The 26,030-nt window shown below is 34.4% G+C and overlaps 1 protein-coding gene across 3 annotated transcripts in view; it reads left to right on the top strand.

Annotated features, from left to right (window-relative positions):
- The window catches only part of LOC144967856 (uncharacterized), a 177,026-nt gene that overhangs the window by 46,238 nt on the left and 104,758 nt on the right, over nt 1–26,030 (top strand). For all 3 annotated transcript variants that reach the window (XM_078905579.1, XM_078905582.1, XM_078905580.1), the window contains exons 2-10: nt 5,236–5,314; nt 6,369–6,559; nt 8,347–8,443; nt 12,910–13,068; nt 13,431–13,532; nt 14,466–14,588; nt 20,378–20,668; nt 21,196–21,252; nt 22,753–22,939. In XM_078905579.1, coding sequence (XP_078761705.1) covers nt 5,242–5,314; nt 6,369–6,559; nt 8,347–8,443; nt 12,910–13,068; nt 13,431–13,532; nt 14,466–14,588; nt 20,378–20,668; nt 21,196–21,252; nt 22,753–22,939 — 1,280 coding nt within the window. In that variant the 5' untranslated portion in view covers nt 5,236–5,241. The remainder of the gene's footprint in view (nt 1–5,235; nt 5,315–6,368; nt 6,560–8,346; nt 8,444–12,909; nt 13,069–13,430; nt 13,533–14,465; nt 14,589–20,377; nt 20,669–21,195; nt 21,253–22,752; nt 22,940–26,030) is intronic.

The raw sequence follows: 26,030 nt of genomic DNA, 5'->3' as shown, positions 1-26,030 counted from the left end.
CGTTTTTTTCATGAAATTATCATTCTTGAGGAAATAAAAGCAGAGAATGTTCCAATGAAATGTGTCAGCGGTAGGAATACGCAGAAATAAAATATTTGAAATAAATAAGAGTTTAAACTAGATGTTTACGTGGATTCAATGGGTTCCAATAGAAAAAAAAATAATCAGCAATCAGTTTGTGAGCAGTAATACAAATACATACTACGTTTTGGATTCCCATTTACCGAGATGACAAAGACAATTTTCTAAAATTCATATTTTACTAAATAATGTGATAACCTATTATGGGTTTTGTGCGTTGAAAGTTACCCCCGCAATACAGTATATAAAAAATATATACGAAATGAAGCAAAAAAAAAAAAAAAAAATGACCATGTTTTGCAATATACTTTGTCCTTTGTCAACTATGTCACTTTAAGTAGGAAAGGCCGATGCTTGTTAAAAAAAAGACCTGCAAATAAGAACACGTCGATTTATTCCAATTAAATATTCCAGTCCAAGCCGCCCCATTTTGTTGTTTTTCTTCATCTCTGATCACATGTCTTATGAATACCTTAGCAGAACAGAAAAGGAAAATAAAAGCTGAAGCATTTCTTGATAACCCCCCCCCCCCCACATTAATAATATGATTAAAAGCTGCACTCAGAATTACTTTCCCGATTAAGAGGTTTTTATTAGATAACACTTATGCTATGAGTAATTTTTGATATGGCTTCGAAAGATTACATGCTATCTTAATAGATGTGCAAACTTCTTATAAGTAATTTGAGTAGGTTACCAAAGGGGTAGGGAGTATAGAATGGTCATATTGGTGTTTTGAGATTATTTAACAAATTGCAATTGAACGGTAAGCATACTTCAATCATAATATTTTTGCCATATAAAGCGATACCATTGATTTGGTAAACGTATTTATCTCCACGTTCTTTTTGTGGTATGACACCCGCTTTCGGATCGAAAGGTCCTGGGTTCGAACCTCGCTCGGCGCATAGTTGAGTCCTTGGAAAATGCTCTTTATTCACATTTTCTCACCATACGCGGGTGTAAAATGAGTACATGGCCGTTAACAACGTTGTCTCTGTTCGAACTAAATTGTAATATCGCCTAACAGGCATCATGTTCCGTCCTAAACGTTAAGATTTGCTGTTGGCCAGGGACCCCTTGTAAAGCGATAATTTAAAGCGATTATTTAATTGAGCACTTTTAGTGGATATTTTGCTATCTAAAAAAGCTCAATTCCCCCCCCCCCCCCTTTCCAAAAAAAAAAGTTGTGTTATGAGCCCGCTTAGTGGATATAAATGCTCGAGTTTGTTTGGGTTTGGTGTGTGTGTGTATGTGTGTGTGTGTGTGTTTGTGTCTGTGAGTTTGTGTGTTTGCATGTGTGTTTCTTTTCAAATTGCAGAGGAATGGGAATGAGATGGGTTTAAGTGAACAGGCAGGTGCAGAATTTTTGTTGATGAGTTTTGTCAGAAAAGGATCCACTATGTCAACATTGATAATAAGCCCATGAAATAGGAGCAATATTTGAAACAAACGAGCGGTATAAAAAAAAGTTTTGGAAAATCATATAAAAAGATATTAAATGATTTGTCAACAGAGAAGTATATTGTTTATGGAGATCAATACTAACAGTATTAATGACTGTGTCCATAGTTTGAGCAGAGGTATTTTCGCCTACCCTCTATTTTCCTAGCCGACATTGTATAAGTTATTTCATACTTAAGAACCTGGCGGTCTGGTCCACTTCTCCCCATCATCACATACATGCTAACGATACGAGAGTCATTGATGCTAATTATAAGTACATAAAGAATGAAAATATATGCATTTCAACACTTATTCTTATTTATTATAAGCATATAAACTTTCACTTTTTGTCAAGTCTAAATATATTTGCAAGTAATTTAAATAGCTGAAAAAAAGAAAAAAAGAAAATCAAGGTCGCTTCTGTTTTTGTTTAAACTTGATGCAGAACTAAACGAATATTACACGTGAAACAAAAACTAATGACACGAGTTTTTTATATTCTTTTAAAAATAGATTTGAGCCAACATTTTCAAAGTTATAAGAGGGGGGGGGGGGGAGGGGAGGGGGCGTCCACCTCTCCCCACTCTCCCCTCTCCCCCATATGCTTTAATTTTCGGACCACCTAGTCCACACAGCAAAATCGGGGAGGCTGTTTTCTTTAGACATGTCAGAAAATACTTTGCTAATTCCGCCTTCCTGTCTGGAGAGAATAAGGTAATGTTTTACTGATAGTTTAGCATTATAGATAGTATGCAGATGACGTCACTCAGGCTTTTGTTATTGTTTTGACATCCGCGTTTGTGAGTTGTTCTCACTAAACTGTATTAACAAGACTATAAAAGTTCATGGTTACACAGAGTTTGTGTGTTGGTCCGTTATACTTCCGGATGGCAATGTTGTGAACTCCTTGGCCAAGCGCATTCTATCTATAGAAACCGGGATTCTGACTGTACGAGATTATAGTTATGGAGACATTCATAATAAAATGTATAATCTTACAACACAAAATATGAAATAATGTGCGTAAAAAGTAATGTACTCAAATCAATTTAATTACGAAAAAAGATAAAAGGGACGTTTCGGGTTTCCCCTTTATCAACAAACAGTATGAGTGAAACACTACAGACGTACGAGATAATGTGGTAGTGGCGTTGTTAAGATGAATAAACAAAACAATGATGGGCAGGAAATAGTATGCTCCTTTGTAAGGAAGCACGAATTAAAATAGAACAATAGATATTTATAAAAGGTGCGGAATTCTATCTGTTTTCGTAGTTAAATTGAAGCTTACATTCATTTTCACATTGTTATCTATTTCTTCGAGCTTCGAGCAGCAACATTTACAATATCAAATCAATATAAAAGCTTAAAAAAACCCCAAATAAAAGAAACAAAAGACAAAAACAAAAACAAAAGACAAAAACAAAACAAAAACAAACAAAACAAACAAACAAACAAAAAGAACAAAATACCAAACACGGGGCGTTTCGGACTCAAGACTTTTCTTCAGCCACAACAAAAACTGTAAGAACGTTAATACATAACTTAAAATTTAGCCCGTTTGTCTGGATTTAATTTGATGTAACCAGATAAAGAATAATAGATTCATAATTAAACAAGGAAGACTCAAACCTTTTATATTTTGGAAAGATAGTGCTCCACTAAATTTACCAAAACTAAATTACTATATCGATTTAAAATAATATCAATAGACTATCGAAAAAAATATTATTTTCACTTACTTCGATTTCCTGTTGCCATCTCAAGATATGATAATTTAATTGAGATTGATATTCTACTTCCCTGATTAAAGAATCGATTGATTGGTTTTTGATATAATTGTTTGGGCCAGGGTAAAACTATCTTTAATCAGGTTATTGGGAAAAGACGGTGAGGAAAATGCCTTTCATCTTAAATTCGATAGAGGAATATTAAGTCAACAATAATTGCAAAAGATAAATAGCCAAACAAAATAAACCTAACAAAAAACAAACGAACAAAAAAAACAAAACAAAAAAAACAAAAAAAAAACAAATAAACAATCAACAAACAAAGGAGAGAAAGAGAAGATTACAAAATATACCAAAAAAAAAAAAAAAACAACAAAAAAACAAACCAAAAACAAAACAAACAAAAAACAAAACAAACAAAAAAAAAACATGAAAAAACAACCTATTTAAAAGACCCGACAAATACAAATAAAAACGTGCAAAATTGAATTTTTAAAAAGTGAAAAGAAAAACAATCGCAAACACCCCTGCACCAATAAAAAAATCCAATAAACAAAATAAAACCAAACCAAAATAAAACTAAAAACAAAAAAAAACCCAAACTCCAGCCCCCCCCCCCCCCTCAAAACAAAACAAAAAACAAAAAACAAAAAAATAAAAAACAACAAAAATAATTAACAAAACAAAAACAATAACAAAGAAATAAGAAAACGAAAACTATGAACTGTGGGCTAAACTTAAGGCTAATGGAAAATCTCAAAAAGTAGAAAAAAATCGATTTGATGGGTTTAGAAAAACCAGGATTCAATTGCATATCGAAATATCTGACTTAAACGAATTTTAATCCAGATGAAAAATATAGTTTATGAGAAAACAATGGCTTTCCGGTTTAATCAAATAACGATTAAATCGATACAAAATATTGGCAAATATAATATGATGATCGATACCAGTTCGATTCAGTTCGTTACATAGAGTATCGAACAATTATGTAAACCCTTTAGTAGTAAGTATGAAACTCTTTTAATGAGAATTTCTAAAATTGCATCCTAATTATTGCAGTAATATTGATAATATTAAAAATAAATGATATATAATAATAATAATAATAATAATAATAATAATAATAATAATAATAATAATAATAATAATAATAATAATAATAATAATATAATAATAATAATCATAATAATAATAATATAATAATAATAATAATAATAATAATAATAATAATAATAAAAATGATAACAATAACAACAACAAATAATAATAATAATAATAATAATAATAATAATAATAATAATAATAATAATAATAATAATAATAATAATAATAATAATAATAATAATAATAATATAATAATAATAATAAAATAATAATAAATAATAATAATAATAATAATAATAATAATAATAAATAATAATAATAATAATGATGATATAATAATAATAATAATAATAATAATAATAATAATAATAATAATAATAATAATAATAATAATAATAATAATAATAATAATAATAATAATAATAATAATAATAATAATAATAATAATAATAATAATAATAATAATAATAAATATCATTGTAATATTACATTGATTATACAATTTGTATACAAATAGTTATGAAATAATTATCAGTTACATTAAGGCAGGAAACCAATCTTATCTTATTAAAAAAAATAATGATAACAATAATAATAATAATAATAATAATAATAATAATAATAATAATTAATAATAATAATAATATAATAATAATAATAATAATAATAATAATAATAATAATAATAATATAATAATAATAATAATAATAATATAATAATAATAATAATAATAATAATAATAATAATAATGATAATAATAATAATAATAATAATAATAATAATAATAATAATAATAATAATAATAATAATAATAATAATAATAATAATAATAATAATAATAATAATAATAATGATAATAATATATTTTCAGATAGCCATGATGTTGGATGGCACGGATGCTGATGGGGAGTGGAGTGATGAGGAAGTGGTCAGATCTGGTTCAAATACAGGTAAGGAAATGTTGTTGTTGCTGCTGCTGTTGTTTTTATTGTTTTTTTTTATTTTTAAAAAATATGATTTTGAGCCGGTGGTAAGATTAAAGGTTTAATTTCGGCATTGCCAACAGTAATTATTCATTAACTTATAATTTCCAATTAAGAAATGAAAAACAAACAAACTTGATAATAAAAACTAAAATCGCTCAGTTTATTAAGTAGGTAGCATAAGCTATAATATTATCATAACACAAGCAATTCGTATTTCATTACAACAGTCGCTCGATGAGACAGATCAAGGGAGGCGATTCAGTTAATCATATTATAAAAATCTGTTTAACGCGATTGTGTCCCTTGCATAACTAAATCGCTCTGAAACGTAAGTGAAGACCGCAGTAACATCAAGAAATCGCTGTATTTTTCAAATCGGTCAGATCCCAGTTTTTCTTCCAATACGTCAATCGATAGAGATGACTTGCAAATATTTGAACTCTTAAATGTGAGGATTTAAACGTACCCAACCAAGCAAAAAAAAAAAAAAAAAAAAAAAAGAGAGATGCAAATCGAAACTAAGCGAAATTAAAAAAAATATATATAAAGAAGGGGGAAAAAACGACAAAAATAAATTAAAAAAAAAAAAACTAAACAAAAAATGGACATAATGAAGTAAGATTGAAAAAAATAAATAAAACAATACAAATGAAAGACCAGAATAGAAATCCTCCTCAAACAAACAATCAAACACACACACACACACACACACACACACACACACACACACACGCATGAAAAACAAAATGAAAAACAAACAGTTTTGAAATAAGATTTTTTAAAATGCTAATGGCCATTGGGGAAGATACGTTCGAGAGAGAAATATTAAATTGTCAGTGGAACCTCAAGAATGAGCATTCATCCGACGGGCAAAACTGGGGAAATTCTAAATGCATCATCATCATCATCACCCTCATCATCATCATCATCATCATCATCATCATCATCATCATCATCATCATCATCATCATCATCATCATCACTATTTTATTCATTACAATCACATTTTTGTTTCCAGGGGTGTCCGAGACAGAGGGCGATGACAACCACCACACGAGTGTCACCACACCACGTCCACAATCCAGCCTGGGCATCATGACGTCACGATCTACTTACACCTTCATGACCTCTGACCCTCCGAGTCATAAAGATGACCCGGTAACCAGCATTCTGGACAGGATTGATGCTGAGATTGAAATGATTGAAACGGTATGGTTGTGATTTACTTTCAATCAATGAATGATGTGCTGTGATACGTTTTGAATGTTAGATGATGCTGGTTGTATTTATCACCACTAATAAAAAAAATTAACTAAGTCAAAAAAATATAATAATAATGATGATAATAATAATAATAGTAATAATAATAATAATAATAATAATAATAATAATAATAATAATAATAATAATAATAATAATAATAATAATAATAATAATAATAATAATAATAATAATAATAATAATAATAATAATAATAAACCTAACAAAATGGGAACCAAAAACATAATCAAAATGAAAAAAAGAAAAAGAAATTAAAATAAAGCAAAAAACCCAAAACAATAAAAAAAAGAAAGCAAATCAAAAAGAAAACAACAACAAAACAACCCCAGCAGCAACCCCCCCCCCCCCCCCCGCCAAATTAAAGATAAACAAAAAAAACAACAAAAAAAAAAACAAATAAAACAACCCCCCTCCGAAGAAAAAACATGACAAAATACTTCTTTTCTTTTGTCATTAATCGCTATTAAGGCCTTGAGCTATAGCTGGTGAATATTACACGATCAACTAAGTTGCTAGAATTAGGTTGAATAATAACGTTAATGAATGGTGTCACGTTAGGGGAGAATTCTATTTTCAATAAATATTAAATGCTATAAACACGCTAAATTGAGTTCCCCATATTTTAATGAGTTTGATCATGTGGTATTTAACGTATCTCGTGGCTTTTGTTATGAAAGGTAAGCAATCTATAGCAATTAACATCAAATAAAAAAAAAAAATCTTCCACTCTACTTCTTGTCTTTATATAACATATTATTTAAAGGTCGTTTCATTAATGTGTAACTGTTGCTGCTCGAAGCTCGAAGAAAAAAATAATAATTTGAAATTGAATGTAAGCTTCAATTTAATTACAAAAACAGATCAATTAAACGTTTCGGGTTTCCTCTTTATCAACAAAACAGGATGAATGAAACACCACAGATGAATGAGATAATATCCCGAAACGTTCAGTTGATCTGTTTTTGTAATTAAATTGAAGCTTACATTCAATTTCACATTATTATTTATTTCATTAATGTGGTGCTTCAGTGTTATAAAATCAGATGTTTTTTTTTCAGATGTTGCTGCAGTTTCTTATATCTTGAGTAGGATGTTACTGTACTATGACTCTTCTAATGGTACAATTCATCGGTTTTGTGGCTTTGTGGTCACGGATTAGATTATTGCTATGAGTGCTCATGATTTTGTCCGTGGAAAAGGCTCTTAACTAACATTTTCTGACCATGCTTAGGCGTGTCAGAAGAAAAAAAATCTATAGTTCCTTACCAGCGCCATAATGTGACGCCTTGCTGTTGGTCTGAACTTCAATGGATAAATGCTATACCATTATAAAAGCGTGAGGCTATGTGGTCTAGTCGTATGACACTCGCTTTCGGATCGGAATGTCCTGGGTTCGAGCCTCGCTCAGCGCATAGTTGACTCCTTGGAAAAGACTCTTAACTCACATTCTCTCACCGTACTCACGTGTAAAATGAGCACCTGGCCCTGTTGTCTCTGTCCGAAAAAAAAAATGTAATATCGCCTAACAGGCGTCATATGTCTCGTCCTACATGTTAAGTGTTGCTATTGGCCAGGGACCTCTTGTAAAGCGCTTTGAGCACGTTTAGTGGATACAGCGCTATTATATAAAAGCTCATTTTTTTTATTAAAAAAAAACAAAAGCTCACTATTTTAGTGAGACTTTGATGAACAATAGATATTTTTGTTGTCCTCAGACACCAACCTTGCCAAGTCCCCCAGAGAAGAATGGCAAACACAGAAATGGGTCTTTTTCTAAAACGAAGTCAAGCTACAAAAACGGAATCTCTCAAGGTACAGTGAAACTAATAAACATTGTATGTAAATGAAGTCTTGGTGATAATTAACCAGTATATATTATATTTTCGACCAATCAAAACAGTATTTGTGACACACTCTGAAGTTGCTCGAACAAACAAACAAAGCTGTCTTGTTTTAACAAACAATTAACCAGCAGATTATTGACCAATAAAAGCACGGAATTTGTGACACCCCTTAAACTAGCTCGAGTAATATAATATATTATAGATTTAATGCTTGCATTCTTCACAAGGGTACGGGCGTTACCGCTGTAACCATCGATGCATCAGAGAACAAAAACATTGAATAGAGAAGAAGAGGACCAAGACATTTGAGTTGGCTCCATTTAGGGAACAGGCACTGGTGTGGGAGAACTATCTTGAAAATTGTGTATGAAACAGTACATGCCAAATACAAGAAATGAAAAAAAAAGTATTTTTCTCTTTTTTGTCTGGCACTGTTTCATACACACTTTTCAGATCTCGGGTCACAGTTAAACTTTCTTGTGAAAATCCCCAGCTTTCTTTCATTGTCTTTCATGATCGATGATTTTGGTATTAAGTGTTAATCCAAGCCTAAATTCTGCTTTACGCTCGATCTTTGAAATTAACCTCTTTACCAAGATTTATTTATTAGCCGAGTTAAATTTTTATATATGGACTGACTTTTTCTCGTAATTTCAATAACAGTTTTAAGAAATCGAGATTGTGAAAGTCTGGTCTTTAAACGGTTCGTAAACTGAGGCTGCCTTAAAAAGTCGTTTTTGTGACTTTCGCCATTCCAATCATAAGTTATTTGGCAATAAAAATAATAATATATTCCCTTTATTCATTCCTAAGTGGAAAATATTTCTTTAGGATCGATTCCAGGGGAAGACTGGAATAACCCAGGCGTCAGCCGCAGTGCAGCGCCGCAAAGTGAGCTAAGGCTAGGTAACTTGCTCAAGATCACACAACGTGGCGGGTAGTCGAACTCGGTACCTTTCGGGTGCGAAGCAGAGATCAGACCGCCGAGCTGCCCCATTTAGAATAAAACAAATGAAGAAAAAAATTGCTTTCAGATTCTCTGGGTTAAATAATAAAAAACAAACCAAACAAATGACATCGATCATCAGAATTATAGTAAGTATAGCTGTTTACATCGTCGAAAAAGTGAGGACTAAGTTAATAGTTTTAACCATTGAGAAACTATTTTTGCTTTTGTATTGGAGGGAGATTGTCAGTTTTTTGTTTATCCTTTTTTAAAAGAATATAGCATTGTGGAGAACATTGTGCTTATTTGAGTCAGTAAAAAAATTGATACGGCGCACAACTCTACTGAAAGATTTGAAAAATAGAAATGTATTTTTTACAGATAGATAAACAGATAACTTGATTTCCTTTTATAATTTAAAGTCAGTTTGAAAGTTCGTTAAGTCAAACAGATATCATAAAAAATTTACCGAAGACACTAACACACTCATGGCCACACCCTCAACTCTATCTGTCCAGTAGAGTTGTTACTTCCGTTGTGTTGATTTAGCGGTGATCAGTGTTGTTATGTAGTAGTAGTGTGTTCTCATTGCGTGTATGTTTATGTGTGTGCGTGTGTGTATGTGTGTCTGTGTGGTGTATATTTGTGTGTGTATTTGTGTTTTGGAATGTGGTTGCGTGGAAGAAAAAAAAGGGAGGGGGGGGGGTGTCCATCAAGTAGAGAAATTCCTGAGCAAGGGAGGGGGGTGTTTGCTAGGAACTGTCAGATTGGCATTTTTCAGCAAATCGTGGCATTCATAGTGATATAATTCACTTGATCACAAACGGTATTCGGATTTACAGAAATTTTAAACAAGTTTCACCCATTAACAACATCAACTAATATTACTGCTGATATTACTGTCGTTTTTATGCCATCGATGTGATAATTATTGCCCTGGGAAATATTTAGTTAAGCGTTTCGGCAAACTGTAAATTGGTTCTGTCTAGCTTCTAGCCCGAACAAACCAAAAGTAGACAGATTCGGGGACTTGATATTTATCGCGTCCGCTTCAGATTTTCATTTGACCTCACATAAGTTAAGTAAAGGGGAGACATTCCGAAAGCTCCTACATCCCAGTATTCATTCAATTTGTATTTTCACCGTTGATCTTTTGTCAGGCGTTTATTTATTCAATTTGTCATCATATAAAAGCGTTTTAAAAACTCTAGAACAAACCTTGACAGATTTGTGAAAGTTTAAAATTTTCTAATTTGACCATTGTTTTGATTCTCGGCCGCCATTTTAATATGTGAAGTATTGAAGGTAGTGCAAAGCACTCCCAAGTAAAGCGTGGTAAAGACTTGGGACTTATTGATATTGATATCTACTGACTGACAAACTAAAATCATGCCGAATAAAGCATGGCAGCGACGACAAGCACATCGATTAAAATGTGCATCTAATCGTAATCAAGCTAATCAAAGAAATGATTCTGGCAATATCGAATGAAAATAGTTCTTTCCCAGCGAAATTGCGGGCTTTTTACTAGTTTATTTTACATTAATTGACTGATGGAAACTGGAAACTGATGATAACGATTTTTCCGTTCTTTTTAAAAATGGATTATTAATATCTAGTATTGAATTTTGTTGTTGTTGCTAACGTCACAAAAAATAAACACCTTTACTACAACCTCATCGACAAGTTGAAATAAGACAGGTTTTAAGCTGAGAACCTGCTGTAGTCATCTCGGTCCTAAGATTAGTTAAGGGGGTCACGATAGATCGGTCGGGAGAGTACTCGCTTCACACGCAAAGGGACTAAAAATGATCCCGGGTGCAGATTTGATTCTGACCTCCCTACCAGCAGTGAATGGGTAGCTGAGTCTGTTAGATTTGTCCGAAAGTACTTTGCGATAGACTAGCGTCCTATCAAAAGGATAGTAAGCAAATAGTGTTGTCCGTTTCACGTTATAGAAACGGGAAGGAATATATTAAACTTAGTTAGATACTATCGTACTCAATCATTGGTCATGGAATCCGTATTTTATGATTTAAACACATTAACTGGACACCGAAAAGCACTTTGCGGTTATTTATTCGTTTGTTCGTTTGCTTGCTATCTGGGGATTAAGGGCTTTTGCGGTATATTAAATGTAATTCCAGCGCCCGGTAGACATTTTAAAATAGCCACAGATCTTTTAAAATTAAGTATGAGCATGATTTCCAAGATTGAAATATCATTCTAGATTTTAAAAGGTTTTTGTTGAGAGCGATTGTTTTTTGTTTGTTTGTTTGTTTGTTTTTTTTTTGGTAATAGAAGAAGGCCAACGTGTGTATTTTTTACAAGTCTGATAACCTAATAATTTTTTGTTTGGAAATACTTTAATACGAAGGCATAACATTCTCTATTATAGCAATGATGGTAAGGCAAGCCGATAATTGAGTTAGGTTATCATATTTGCAAATTTAATTAGAAAAAAGGCACCTGGAATGTCTCAATTTTTGATGAAAATAAAGTAATAATTCTTGTCGGAAGGCAAACGGAACACGGTTTAGATTATTGATAATCAATAATGCCTGTGTTTGTATTTGATTATTGTGCACTTAACTAATCTTGAACTGATATCGTATACTATTGGGAAATAGGGCAAGGAAGTCGTGACGTCACACCTTCCTCCTTTGAGCTTTTATATAGTGCAATATCCACTAAACGTGCTCAAAGCGCTTTACAAAGGGTCCCTGACCAACAGCAACACGTAACGTGAAGAACGAGACATGACGCCTGTTAGGCGATTTTACAATTTTTTTCCGACAAAGATAACGCTGTTAACGGTCAGGTACTCATTTTACACCTGAGTAAGGTGAGAGAATATGAGTAAAGAGTCTTTTCCAAAGACTCAACTATGCACCGAGCGAGGCTCGAACCCAGGACCTAGACCACATAGCCGCGCGGTTAAAACCTCATTGAAAGTGCGTAACCAGCCCATTGGACAATGTATAAACAATAAATAGGTTACACATTGATTCATAAGGTGGCATAATTATTTTGGTATCAGGATATATAGACCGACTCTTATGAATAAGGGGCGTAAAAGGAGGGAGAATAGGATAATATTTATTGACGACCAGATTTTACTTTGGCTAGAAAATAAGATCCATTACACTGAAACTCGAAGATCAGTTACACAATGTATGTATCCAGTCCTCCAGGAGGACTGCTTTACACTTCCAATCAGATTAGAACCAATATTTTAACATCCCACTTTTGTTCTATAGATAGTTCGAAGATGACGTCCTTCAGGTCTTTGTTATTGTTTTTTGCCATCCGCGTTTATGAGTAATTCTCACTAAACTGTATTAACCAGACTATGAACGTTTAAGGTTACACACATTATAGTGTGTTGGCCAGTTATACTTCCGGGTGGCAATGTTGTGAACTTCTTAGCCAAGTGCATACTATCTATATTGTGTGTGTATATTTGATCATAAACTTAACATTTCCAGGTCCATCTTTGTTGTTACACTCGACTGACAACATCGACGATACAGACACAGGTTTAGGATCAGCCAGTCTACGTGGGGATGATGGTTTAAATCCTGACAAGATAAATGGTGTTGCTGAGGTTTACAGTGAGGCCTGCTTGACCGATGTTCAAACAGACGGTAGGTAACAACATTTAATTGTAATAATAAATAAATAAAAATCCCTTTATTCATTCCATTGGGGACATTTTTCTCTAGGGTCTATTCCAATGGTAGACTGGAATAATCCAGGCATTAGTCGCAGTGCAGCGCCGCAAATTGAGCTAGGTCGAGGTGACTTGATCAAGACCACACAGGGCAGCGGCGAGTGATCGAACTCGGTACCTTTCGGGTACGAAGCAAAGACCGCACCGCTGAGCCACGCTGCCTCCTGATATGATACTAAAACAATTAAAAATATTTGAACTATAGGTAATGCAAAATTGCATATTTAATTTTTAAGTTATGACCTTTCACCATCTTTCAATTTAATCTTGTCACAGACGACGGCTTTCGGCGTGTTAGCGATGCACCCAGTGACTTGGACTCTGTTGCAGCTCAGCAGATAGACACTAAATTTAAAGAAATTATGAGGAAGAAGAAAGGTATGATAGAGTTAGTAGTGATCTGTTTGAGAAAAAAAATGATCATCTCTTTCTGTTTGACTCAATCACATTTAAGTTTAAAGAATTCATTGGCTTTTTAAAATATTTCTCAATTTTGAAATGAAAAGATGAAAAACGAATTTCCTCAAGGTCCAAAATAAATCATATTTATTCTTTTGAAACAAACGCAATTGTGAACACAAACACACACACACACACACACACACACATACACTTACACGCACACACTCACTCACTTTCTCTCTAACATACACACATCTTCTCTCCTGACATATTTATTCACACTGTATCTTTTAGTGTATTCTCGCACTCCCCCTCACTTTATTTTTTGTTTTGTTCTTTCTCTATCTTCATGTCGAGTTCATAAATAAAAAAAATCCCCCTCCCAAAAAAAAAACAAAACAAAAAACAAAAAAAACCAAAAAAAAAAAACCAAAAAACAAAAACAAAAACAAAACAAACAAACAAAAAAACAACCCAAAACGAAACACACAAAATAAAAGAAATAAAACAAACAAAACAATCACAACACAAACAAACAACATAAAAACTAAACACATTATCTAATGAAATGATGGACACTCAGTAAATATATATATATCACTCTAGTCATTTGTCTTAAATTCAACCTTGACTGACAAGGTTCAATTTTACTCAAACTTGTTTGCATATCTCATATTTTTCATCAATAATGCGTGAACAGCGAGCAAACGCTTTGCAACTACGAGACCGCTCTGATGAAAACACCGACGATTTAAAATTGAAACAAAAAATGACTCAAGAAATGAAGATATGAAAGCTTTTGATCTTTTCATTAGATATATTTTTTTTAAAAACACGAGACAGAAAAAGCATTTTTTTCCTATAACAAAATTATCCTTGCTGTCATTGTCCATCACAATTGATTTATAGATGACCCTGATGAAGATGAAATGCCCAGACACCGCCCAAGGAGGCGAAAACCTCCTCAGAGACTTCCACGAGTCCAGTTTTATACTCCTCCACCTCCTCAATTCAGGGACCATAGTCCTCAATGTGAGAAAGTACATCAGAGATAGAACGAGGACATTGTAGAATGCTAGATTAATGTAGATTGACGAGAAATACTGGGTATAGAGAAGAATTTGATCAAAACAGAGAATAAAAATATCACTAGTGTCGGAGAGCCAAACCTGGGATCCAATTGATACGACACCCTCCGCCTGGCTCTGAGAGAGAGAGAGAGAGAGAGAGAGAGAGAGAGAGAGAGAGAGAGAGATTAGCGACCTGTTGTATGGCTGGATAGCTCACTCTCACTCTCTCTCTCTCTCTCTCTCTCTCTCTCTCTCTCTCTCTCTATATATATATATATATATATATATATATATATATATATATATATATACCAGGCGGAGAGTGTCGTATGAGTTTGGCTCCCTGACACTGTGATATTTTTGAACTCTGTATTCATCTGGCACTTCCCCGTACCCTTGCATTTCTCATCATAAATAATAATATAAGTGCCCGCTCCACAATTTTTTGCAATGAAGAATGTAGATTAGAAAGCAAATAATGTACTAAAAAAACAAAATAGTTCAGATCTTTTCCTCTTTTAAAATATTCATTCCAATTGGATTTTCAGATGTAGTCCTACGTTTCTACTACTAGCGACGTTTACATATATGCAGGTCTGACGTCTGAACCCACGAATGAGTCAGTTTAACATTGTTGTAATGGACAATATTTTGCGTCATTTTTTGAGATTTCCATTACAACAATGAGCCCATAAGGATATGGGTTATCAGACCTGCACATAAGTACCTACACGTCGAATACTAGTGTTCTTTTTTCCAACGTTTTGAAGTTTTAACCCTAACCTAACGTCCAGATATTTGCAGATATGACAACCTGACGCAATAAGGGGCTTGATTTAACATAGTTGTAAAGGACAATACTTCACGTCGGTTTGAGAGTATTTACATTACAACACAGAGATCATAACAATTTGATTATCCGTCTTGCATATAGCCTTAACCCCCCCCCCCCCATTTTACGTGCATTTTACTGTGCATCTTTTGATGCCGTGGCTTAGACATTCCACTGGAGGAATATAGATAATCTACCACACAAACGCCTATGTCAACAGGAATCACCCATGTTGCCCAACATTGTTGTTGTAAATATGTATTTTAAAAAATGTCTTGCTCAAGGACAAAAAAGAAAGCAGGACAAGAACCCGGAACCTTCTGGGTCACAGTGCAGTGTCTTAACCTCTCTAGCAATGCTCTCAATCACACCTGAGTTGGGAGAGTTAACGTGTGTAAATTGCTTTACTCAACGACTCAACTTTGGGTTCAGAATTTTTATATCATAATAACCCATCGCTCAAAGTCGGTCGAATAGTACTTTGTAATAATACGAAGCTGCATGCAGCTGGGCAATCGATATAATATATATATATATATATATATATATATATATATATATATATATATATATATAATATATGCCTTGACTAAATCACGTATATTACCCATCATTATTATACTCGTTAGAAATCTCTCTCATATGAATCCGGTTAACGCCAAATCTCGTTTTATCGAAATTATGTCAAACCGAGATATGTATATCTTTGACACTAAAGAAATCCCTTGTATCTATATACAGACAAAAGAGTGGTCCTGGTATTTATAATCAATTAGAAAGATTACAATCACTTTATTTCGAAAGGCTTCGGATGGAAGCAGTATAAACAATGGACGTTTCGGGTGAAAACCCTTCGTCAACAAAACAATAAACAAACAAACGTTTATTTTTTGTTGTTTCGTTGACGAAGGGGTTTGTCCGAGACGCCCAGTGCATGTATAGTCTACATCCAAAACCTTTTCATTTTCACCTTCTTGTTATTATGTTTACTAGCCCGGGTCAGGCAGACCACACCGCGCTCTAATCACTATATTTGTCTATTTACGTTAAGTGATGATATTTTAAAAATTAGGCTCTCTTCTAAATTTGGGTATCCCGTCTTGCAGGGTTTTGTCGTTGCACAGCACTGACGTCACTGCTTTTTTTTTTTTTTTTGTTTTTCAGTTTGTCTTGCAATCGGATGACTTTTATTTAGTAAATGTTGCAAAAAAGCAAAAATAACATTTTAAAAATAGAGCTGGATACACATTCAGTTTGACATTTAAATCCACAGACTTGTCAGTACGAACATGTAGCCTTGATAATTCTTCACTGGCGATTTTCGATTTCATTTTAAACCACCATCATAATATTCTACTGTCTGTGTAAACAAAATCAAAAACAAAACAATAGCACCAATGCAAATCGGGCTTCGGTTAAATTTTAAATTAAAGAGATCAAGGAGCAGGCACCGGTGTAAGAAAGAACTGAACAAGTGTGTATGAAAGTGCCAGACAAAGCAAGAATGAAAAAGAAAAGAAAAAACAAACATCCCAAAAAATCAGTCGACCGGTTCAAGATCGACAGATTTTTTTTATGTTTTTATTTTCTTGTATTTTTTTTTCTTGCTTTTTCTGTCATCTTTCATACACACTTGTTCAGTTCTTTCGGTGACATTTGAGTGCCATCTCTTTTATAGCTCTCATTTTCGTGACATAAATTGATACATTAGAGAGCCGGCACAGGTGTATGAAACATGTCTGAAGAAGTGTAGAAGTGTTTCATGTGTCTGAAACAGTGCCAGACAAAGCGGATTGAAAAACACAAAGAAAAAACAACCCCCCCTCGAGTACAGTTAATACGCTTCACCAGTCATGTCGTCACTTCCCTCGTAATGACGCATGGTAACTTAGTAACTGGCTTTAAACTATCGGAACAATGGCGGACGCCCTTATGAAATATTTATCCGACGAGCATTAAAGTGTATCCAGAGGAGAAAAACATTATAAATATGAGCATGTTTTGACTTTTATACATTCTGATCACAAGACATGAAAAGTTCTAGCCAGCATGAAGAATAAAAAGTACCGATTTTCTTTGTTTAGAACCACGATGGCCGCCGTTGCTGGGCGACGTGACATCAGACTATTGAATCCAATTAGCAACAATTCTAGCTACTTTTTGTTGGACATTTTATTATTGCCGGAGAAAAGTATTCTAAAACGTTTTTTAAAATGAATTTTTATCTCACCATGTACATTGTTATTTAGTGAGCTAGACATTTTATAGTTTTGTTTCTCTTATACTATTTTTAATAGTTAATTTTGGTCATTCTTTGTGTCTTCTCTATTGCCCGCTCAACCATTGAGATAATACTCTTTATGTTTTAAAATTATGATTTTACCATACTCAAATCACCTTGCAATGCGTCACCCCCCCCCCCTCCCGCCTACCCCCTTCGCCCACTTACCAGGCTAAATGGAGTCAATTTTACTTGCCCTAAAGTATTCATCAATAAATTGTCTGTTAGGCACCCCGACTTTATGCACTATCGAGTATGTCCTGAATCAGAAATCAAAAGATACAAATTGATGAACATCATTGTTATATGGTGATTTCCTGTCCGACTATCAAAAACTTTCGGCTTTTATATAGAATTTGATAAAGATAGAAATTTCGATTTGCTTTGTAAAACAGTTTTTTTTTAAATTACGCCCTTCCGCCACTGCATCATAAGATCCCGTCGCCTAGGCATTCCTTGAAGGAATATGGATAATCCATCAAACAAGATGTCTGATGTCAACAGAAATCAGCCGTGTTGTCCAATTAGCAAATTGGCGGTTGATGACCTTACTCACGGAAAAAAAATGCCGAAATTGCCTGAAGCTGGGCTCGAACCCGAGACCTTCCGAATCACAGTGCAATGCCTTAACCACTCAGCCACTTCGCCTCCATTGTAAAACAATACCTTAGATATAATTCATTACATATAATACATTATACTTAACAAACAAACGATATCATTAACTTTTTTGTTTATCTGTGTAGTTCCAAAGGTCAGTTTATGGTAGATTTATTCCTTTTTAATAATGTACTACATTCCTAAGTTCCTGTTATCTATCACATCGTCTCCATGTGTAAATCTTAATATGCATTGCAGTGTAAAAAAAATTTAGTGCGTTTTTATATTCCTGTATAGGTACTCTAACATTTTAAGCTTTTTTATCTTTCATTTTAACATATTCTAATTTTTTTTATCCATGGAGATTTAGACACTTTTAAGTTCCTCCCCCCCCCCCCCAATTTAAAAATTCGACATCTCTTATTAGCTAATAACGACGTGTACATATATGCAGGTCTGACATCCGAACATCCTTGTGGGCCTACTTTAACATTGCCGTAATTTACAATATTTTGCGTAATTTTTTTTGAGATTTCCATTACAATGAGCCCATAAGAAAGTGGGCTATCAGACCTTCAAATAAGTGCACGTCGGCTAATCAGTAATTAAATCATTGGATTTTAAAAATGTGTCTCTGCCAATAAAGCAGTGCAAAGTTTTCCTGATTGAAGCTTGAAGAAATAAATAGCAATTCTGAGAAGGAATGGAAGCTTCATTTCTCATTCGTCTTTAGTGTTTCATCCATCGTGTTTTGTTGACAATTAGGAGACACGAAACGGCCACATTATCTGTCTTCTTTGATTAAAATGTGCGGCTATGTGGTCTAGTGGTATCACACTCGCTTTTGGATCGGAAGATCCTGGGTTCAAGCCTCGCTCGGCGCATAGTTGAGTCCTTGGAAAAGGCGCTTTACTCACATCATCTCGCCGTACTCATGTGTAAAATGAGTACCTTGCCGTTAACATCGTTGTCTCTGTCCGAAAAAAAAATTGTAATATCGCCTTACAGGCATCATGTTCCTTCCTCCCAGGCCCCCGGTATAGCGCTTTGAGCACATTTAGTGGATAATGCGCTATATAAAAGCTCAAATTTTAACATTTCCATTCCAGTTGACAATCGATATTTATCTCTGCCAGTCAAGGTAATCTGACTTTGTGGAAATATGTTTTTTCTTTGTATTCTATTTTTAGGTACTATTTTAGACACATATTTTCAGATCTTTTATTTTATCTGACACCAGTACCTGCTTAATTTGTTATTTAGTTAAATCTTTTAAGTCTGCCATTCGTCGTTGTCCTCTATTTTATATTCTTTTTTTTTTCTGACAACAAAAGGGGGGCGGGGGAGATTCTGTTTATTTAACATGTTCCTTAATAATAGCCTTTCTTACTTCAAAGATCTTTTGATGATCGTGATAAAAGTTGGTTTTGTGCCAATATGAAAGACTAGTTCTTTATCTCTAAACTTCTCCTTCCTTTATATAGTATCAGTTTTGCTTTGATAATCTGAATAAAAGTTTGTTTAGAGACAACCTGAAAGCTGGAGTCTTTATTTCTAAATAATCATGCCTTTGAATTATTAAAATCTTATTCTTTATGCTTTGATAATCTTGATAAAAATGATCTCGTGCCTATCTATGATACATCATCTCTAGATGTTCTTTCCTTAACCCTCTCCTTATCACCTACAGCAAAATAGTCACATTTGTTACGACACAATATACATTTTTTTCTTATTCAGATATTTATTTTGTACATCACACACTTTGAAGAATGATCTTTGTTTAAATAATAAGAACGTGAAGTTGTTTTGTAGAGGGCTTGTTTCAATTTTTAAAAATCCATCTTTCTGCTTGGTTAGCCTGCCATTGTGGGAGAATACTGAACATGATCGGTAAGGAGAGAGTTAAGACACTATTTTTTGCTATGATAATCTTGCTAAAAGTTGATCATCTGGCAGAGCACTTCATTTCTAAGTTCCTCCTTCCATATTTTCAATCACCGACTAATGTGATTGACAAAATCTCTTCATATTCCAGTACCTCCTGATCTACCGATACATCCTGGTAAGCCGACAGCATCCCTCAGCTTGACTCCGCGTTTGCGTCAGAACCGGACGCGCCCATCGGCCACCATGTTGTCTACCGGATATGGCACGGACAACGAATCAATCCGCACTGAAGACTTCGAGACGAAGTTCAACAATCTACTGGTGACGTCAGACACGGAGAGACAAACGGAAGTCAGCGCTGCACCGAAACAAGGCATCCTTTCGAATAGTACGAGGAAGAAAGAAATTGCTGATGAATTGCCAAAACCCAAAGAAGCAGGTAGCCTATTTCATGACATTTTATCACGATTATCTAAATATAAATTGCAAGCGGAAGAAATGACATACATTACTAAAATTTCGTAATCTTACGGAAATTTCCAAAATTAATGAAAGTGATCGGTCCAGTAATTTACAGTACTTACTGTCTTCTTTTCTATTCATTATTTTGGGTCAGATTAGTTTGATCCAGCCCATGCTTAAGGGAAATTATCAATTTGTAGGTTTTAATGTAAAACAGAGATATGCTCAAAGTTGGAGTGGTGACATACTTATGTAGCATTAAACCCTTCACTCTCTCGATTCTTCAATTTGTCATGATTTCACCCATGATGAAATGTAATCATGAGATTTTGTTTGATTGAATCCTTGAATTTGCCACTTTTTGAGGTTGAAAATTTGTTGCAATTAACCGAATATTGTTGTAATTAACCAATAGAAATCCCCCTCCCCCCATCTCCCCAAACGAAGAATAAAGAAAATGCGAATTCCATTTTTAATGTTTTTTTTGTTTCGTTAAATTTTCAGGAGTGCAGCTCAAATCCAAGTATTCTTCTGATTCTGCACTGAATGCACCAAGACCAGGTACATCTAAAATTATATTTATTGTAATTTAGCGACAAAATACACTTTTTGGACATGATTTTGGATATAGATATAGAAGAATGGAGAGAAAAGAGGGTGGTATAGAGATGTTAAGGGGCGCGGGGGGGGGGGGGGGGAAATACCAATGGATAGATCGTATTATACAAAAATAAAGTATAAATCTGATATCTATAGAGATTGAAAGTAAAAACAGAGGTGGGGGGAGGGGGGGGGGGGGGTTATTGTATATGTATGTGCGTGTGTGTGATTTTGTGCATGCGACAGAGAGAAAGAGAGAGATAGATAGATAGATAGAGAGAGAGAGAGAGGGGTAGAGAGAGAGAGAGAGAGAGAGAGAGAGAGCGAGAGAGAGAAATTGAGAAAGAGACAGAGAGAGATAGAGAGACAGACAGACAGATAGATATATAAATAGATAGATAGACAGAGATAGAGGTAGAGATAGATAGATAGATAAATAAATAGAGAGTGAAAGAGAGAGAGAGAGAGAGAGAGAGAGAGAGAGAGGCAGATAGATAAATAGATAGATAGATAGATAGATAGATAGATAGATAGATAGATAGATAGATAGAGATAGAAGTAGAGATAGATAGATAGATAAATAGGTAGACAGATAAATAGATAGATAGATAGATAGATAGATAGAGAGATAGAGAGAGAGAGAGAGAGAGATAGATAGATAGATAGATAGATAGATAGATAGATAGATAGAGAGAGAGAGAGAGAGAGAGAGAGAGAGAGAGAGAGAGAGACGCTATGTACTAGTTGTTATATCAAGTATGATCAATATCATGTATTTATAATTTGTCACCTCGAGATCGATCTGTTTGTGATGTCTGTTTTTTTCTTATAAGTTATATATCACGCACGAGTTCCAATTCCACATTCAATGCAGCTATGTGGTCTTCTGGTATGGCACTCGCCTTCGGTGCGTAAGCTCCAGGATCGAGTCCCACTCTGAGTGGCGCATAGTTGAGTCCTTGGAAAATGCTCTTTACTCACATTATCTCACCACTCTTAGTTGTAAAATGAGTACCTGGTCGTTAACAGTGTTTTCTCTGTCTGAAAATAACTGGAATATCGCCTAACAGGCGTCTTGTCTCGTCCTACTTGTTAAAAGTTGTTGTTAGTTAGAGACTCATTGGAAAGCGCCATTAGTATATTTTAGTAGAAAACGGTAGCGGCTGCCTGAAGCCGTTGATCGTGAAAATACTAACGAAAGAGTGACAAACGTTTCCTTTATACTGCAACCACCATTGAGTAGAGACGATGCAAATTATTTTGCATTTTATTTTATTTGTTTTCCACGTTAATTTGTGTATTGTTGTGCTGATGAAGGATTTGTACCCGAAACGTTCATTGTCTGTTTTGTTCCCATACGAAGCCTCTCCATTTTCAATCTTTCGTTAGTATTAATTAGTACGTTTAGTGAGCATTCCGCTATATAAATACTTGAGTTAATGTTTTTTATTATGTTTCCAGAAGAAGACGATATTCTCAAAAGACTGATGAGTATAGCAAATAGTCCAACTCCGTCCTTGACAAACCACGCCCCTTCATCAAACCACGCCCCGTCGTCAAACTATGACATTCCTTCGGCGGCAAGCCACACCCCTCATGGGTCATCATCCACAACACGACCAAGAAGCCTAAGCCCTTCAAGATTAAGGTATGTGTTTGTTGTTACTAGAGTAAGACTATCATCCCAATGGGGGGAGAGCATTAAAATAAATAAATTAAAGTATAAATAAAATTCCCTTTATTCAGTCTCAAGGGGAAATTTGTCTCGAGGATCTATTTCAATGGAATAATGGAATAGCCCATGCGTCAGCCGCAGTGCAGCGCCGCTAAGTGATCTTGGGCGAGGTGACTTGTCCAAGGCCACAGGGCGCAGTGGATAATCGAGCTCGTTTCTTTTAGGGTGCAAAGAAAAGAGCATACCGCTGAGCCATACTCCGAAATCACATTTATCAAACACATTTTGGGCAGATAAATATTACATCGCTTAGGATATCTTTATGGTTGACTAATGTGGTCTTTTTGTTTAATCTTGATTGTATTTATCTCCGTTGTTGGCGTTGGCGTTGATTTCGTCGGCAGCAACATCATCACAACGAATAGTAACACCAACACCATAACAACCACCATCTCCACCACGACCACTACCACCACCACCACCACCACCACCGTCATCATCATCATCATCATCATCATCATCATCATCATCATCATCATCATCATCATCATCATCATCATCATCATCATCATCATCATCATTATCATCATCATCATCATCATCATCATCATCATCATCATCATCATCATCATCATCATCATCATCATCATCATCATCATCATCATCATCATCATCATCATCATCGTCGTCGTCATCATCATCATTTTTAGCCATTTCCATGTCAGAGTGTTCCCAACACCCACCCAACACAAACATAGATTTTTCTTACTCAAACAGAAAAGTAACACGTACATTCTATACATAATATTCTTCGACAAAATGAGCTCCTAAAACATAGGTCAATATTTTATAGTTTTGTCTAAGACTTTTCTTTAACTTTTGTGATGTCCAAGGAAAATAGAGGAGAGTCCCGATAGCCCAGTTGATACTCAGCACTCGCTTCTCACGAAAAGGGATCAAGATCGATCCCATGTTGCAGTCGATATTTTTTTCTGACCCCTCTGTCCATATAGCAGTGATTGGATAACTGGATCTCTTTGATCTGGAGGATAGTACTTTGCGATAGACCAGCGTCCTATCCAAAGGGTGGCAAGCAATTGCTATTGTCCGTTTCACGCTATAGAAACAGGGGTTAAACTCCGGCTCCATGGACCAAATTGCTCTGAAGAACTACAAAAGAAATTAGAATGAGAAATTTTTTATCACGCTGTAGAAAATTTTCTTATGGTTGGAAAGGAGATGGTTTAAATAAATCGATCTAGATCTCGTATATTGGAATTAGAAATTTTCTGGCCAAAATTAAATACAAAATGCCTTTTTGTCGGAATACCTCAACACTGAGTCAGTACCTTAAGCTTCGGTTTTCTACTTTTTTTTTTTGGTTTATTTTCGATCGTTTTCAATCTTGTTTACGTCTCGACGCCTCCGTTAATTCAGTTGGAATATCATTTGTCCTGTGGAGGGATGACAGAGGAATTTTATCAACGATCGACACGATACGATGAAACTGGGTAAGTTGGTTTTCTTCAATAATATTATATTATAATAGCCTGATTACGTTTTTTAAAAATTCCCAATGTCTTTGTTTTCCATTGTGTTTTAATATAAATGTGATATTTTTCTACTACTATCAAATTTTATTTATAGATAGAATGCGCTTGGCCAAGGAGTTCACAACATTGCCATCCGGAAGTATAACGGACCAACACACAAACTCTGTGTAACCATGAACTTTTATAGTCTGGTTAATACAGTTTAGTGAGAACAACTCACAAACGCGGATGGCAAAAACAATAACAAAGGCATGAGTGACGTCATCTGCATACTATCTATACGCATGAAAATGAAATGGGTTTTGCTTCTTCGGTCCTCTACCCATCACCCAATAATAAAAAGAGTGGTAAATCAGGTGGTATGAGCATAGCCTTTGTAAAATCATAGCCTGACACTAACTCAAATAAAACGTCAAAAAGGGGAAATCAAATCGTGAGTTGTATCAATTAATTAATTAATTAATTTCTTTGAGCACTACTAACGACAACTCATTACGCGGTGCACTAACCTAGAAATAACGTTACAATACAACTATTGTCAGGCTATACATTAGCATTTATTATTGTTGATGTTATCATTATTATCATCATCCCGGGACTTCATCAATACGTGGACTGCGAGACAAGGGACAAAAAAACATTAGATTTATTCCTGTGTAATATTAAAAATAGTTATAAATGTTTACCCCGTGCCCCATTAGGTTTATCTGACCACTGCATGCTCTTGCTACTCCCCACCTACCGCCCTGTTTTTAAACGTGTAAAACCAGTAAAGAAAAGTGTACAGATCTGGAATGGAAGTGTGTGTGAAGATTTGCGTGGTTGTTTTGAATGCACTGACTGGAATGTTTTTATCGAATCATGTGATAGTGTGGATGAGCTGAATGACTGTGTGAGTGAGTATTTAAAATTCTGTGAACAGCTAGTGTCTTGTAAAAAAGAAATAAAATATTATCCTAACAACAAGCCTTGGATAACAAAAGATCTAAAACTTTTATTGAACCAAAAGAAAACTCTCTATACTAGTGGAAACAAAAAAGATCTGAAAACAAAACAAAAAGAGATAAAGAGGGTAATATCTAGTTGTAGAGATAAGTACAAAAATAAAATTGAAAAATGCTTTTCTTCTGGGGATATAAGGGACACGTGGCGGGGGCTTAAAACTGCTGTGAACTATAATCCAAAGCCCACGATTATATCAGAAGATATCGAAATTGAAACTTTAAATAAATTTTATTCACGTTTCGACACAGCAAACAAATTTGATATTGAAAATGAAAAACATAAATTAGACAGGGCTTTGGAAGATGAAATGACTATTGAGGTCAGTGAAGAGGAAACGAGATTCGTATTTTCGAAACTAAACGAGAGGAAGGCTGCTGGGCCGGATGGATTGAAAGGAAAACTATTAAAAGAATGTGCCCACCAGCTTTCCTCCATTTATACACATATTTTTAACTGGTCCCTCCAATGCGTTTCAATCCCTGAAATTTGGAAAACTTCAAAAATTA

This window comes from Berghia stephanieae, chromosome 3 (genome assembly GCF_034508935.2).
Source record: "Berghia stephanieae isolate SIO BIC M18660-M18661 chromosome 3, UCSD_Bste_1.3, whole genome shotgun sequence".
Classification (NCBI taxonomy): domain Eukaryota; kingdom Metazoa; phylum Mollusca; class Gastropoda; order Nudibranchia; family Aeolidiidae; genus Berghia; species Berghia stephanieae.
Note: the sequence above shows the minus strand (reverse complement) of the source record. Positions and strands in the feature narration are given on the sequence as shown.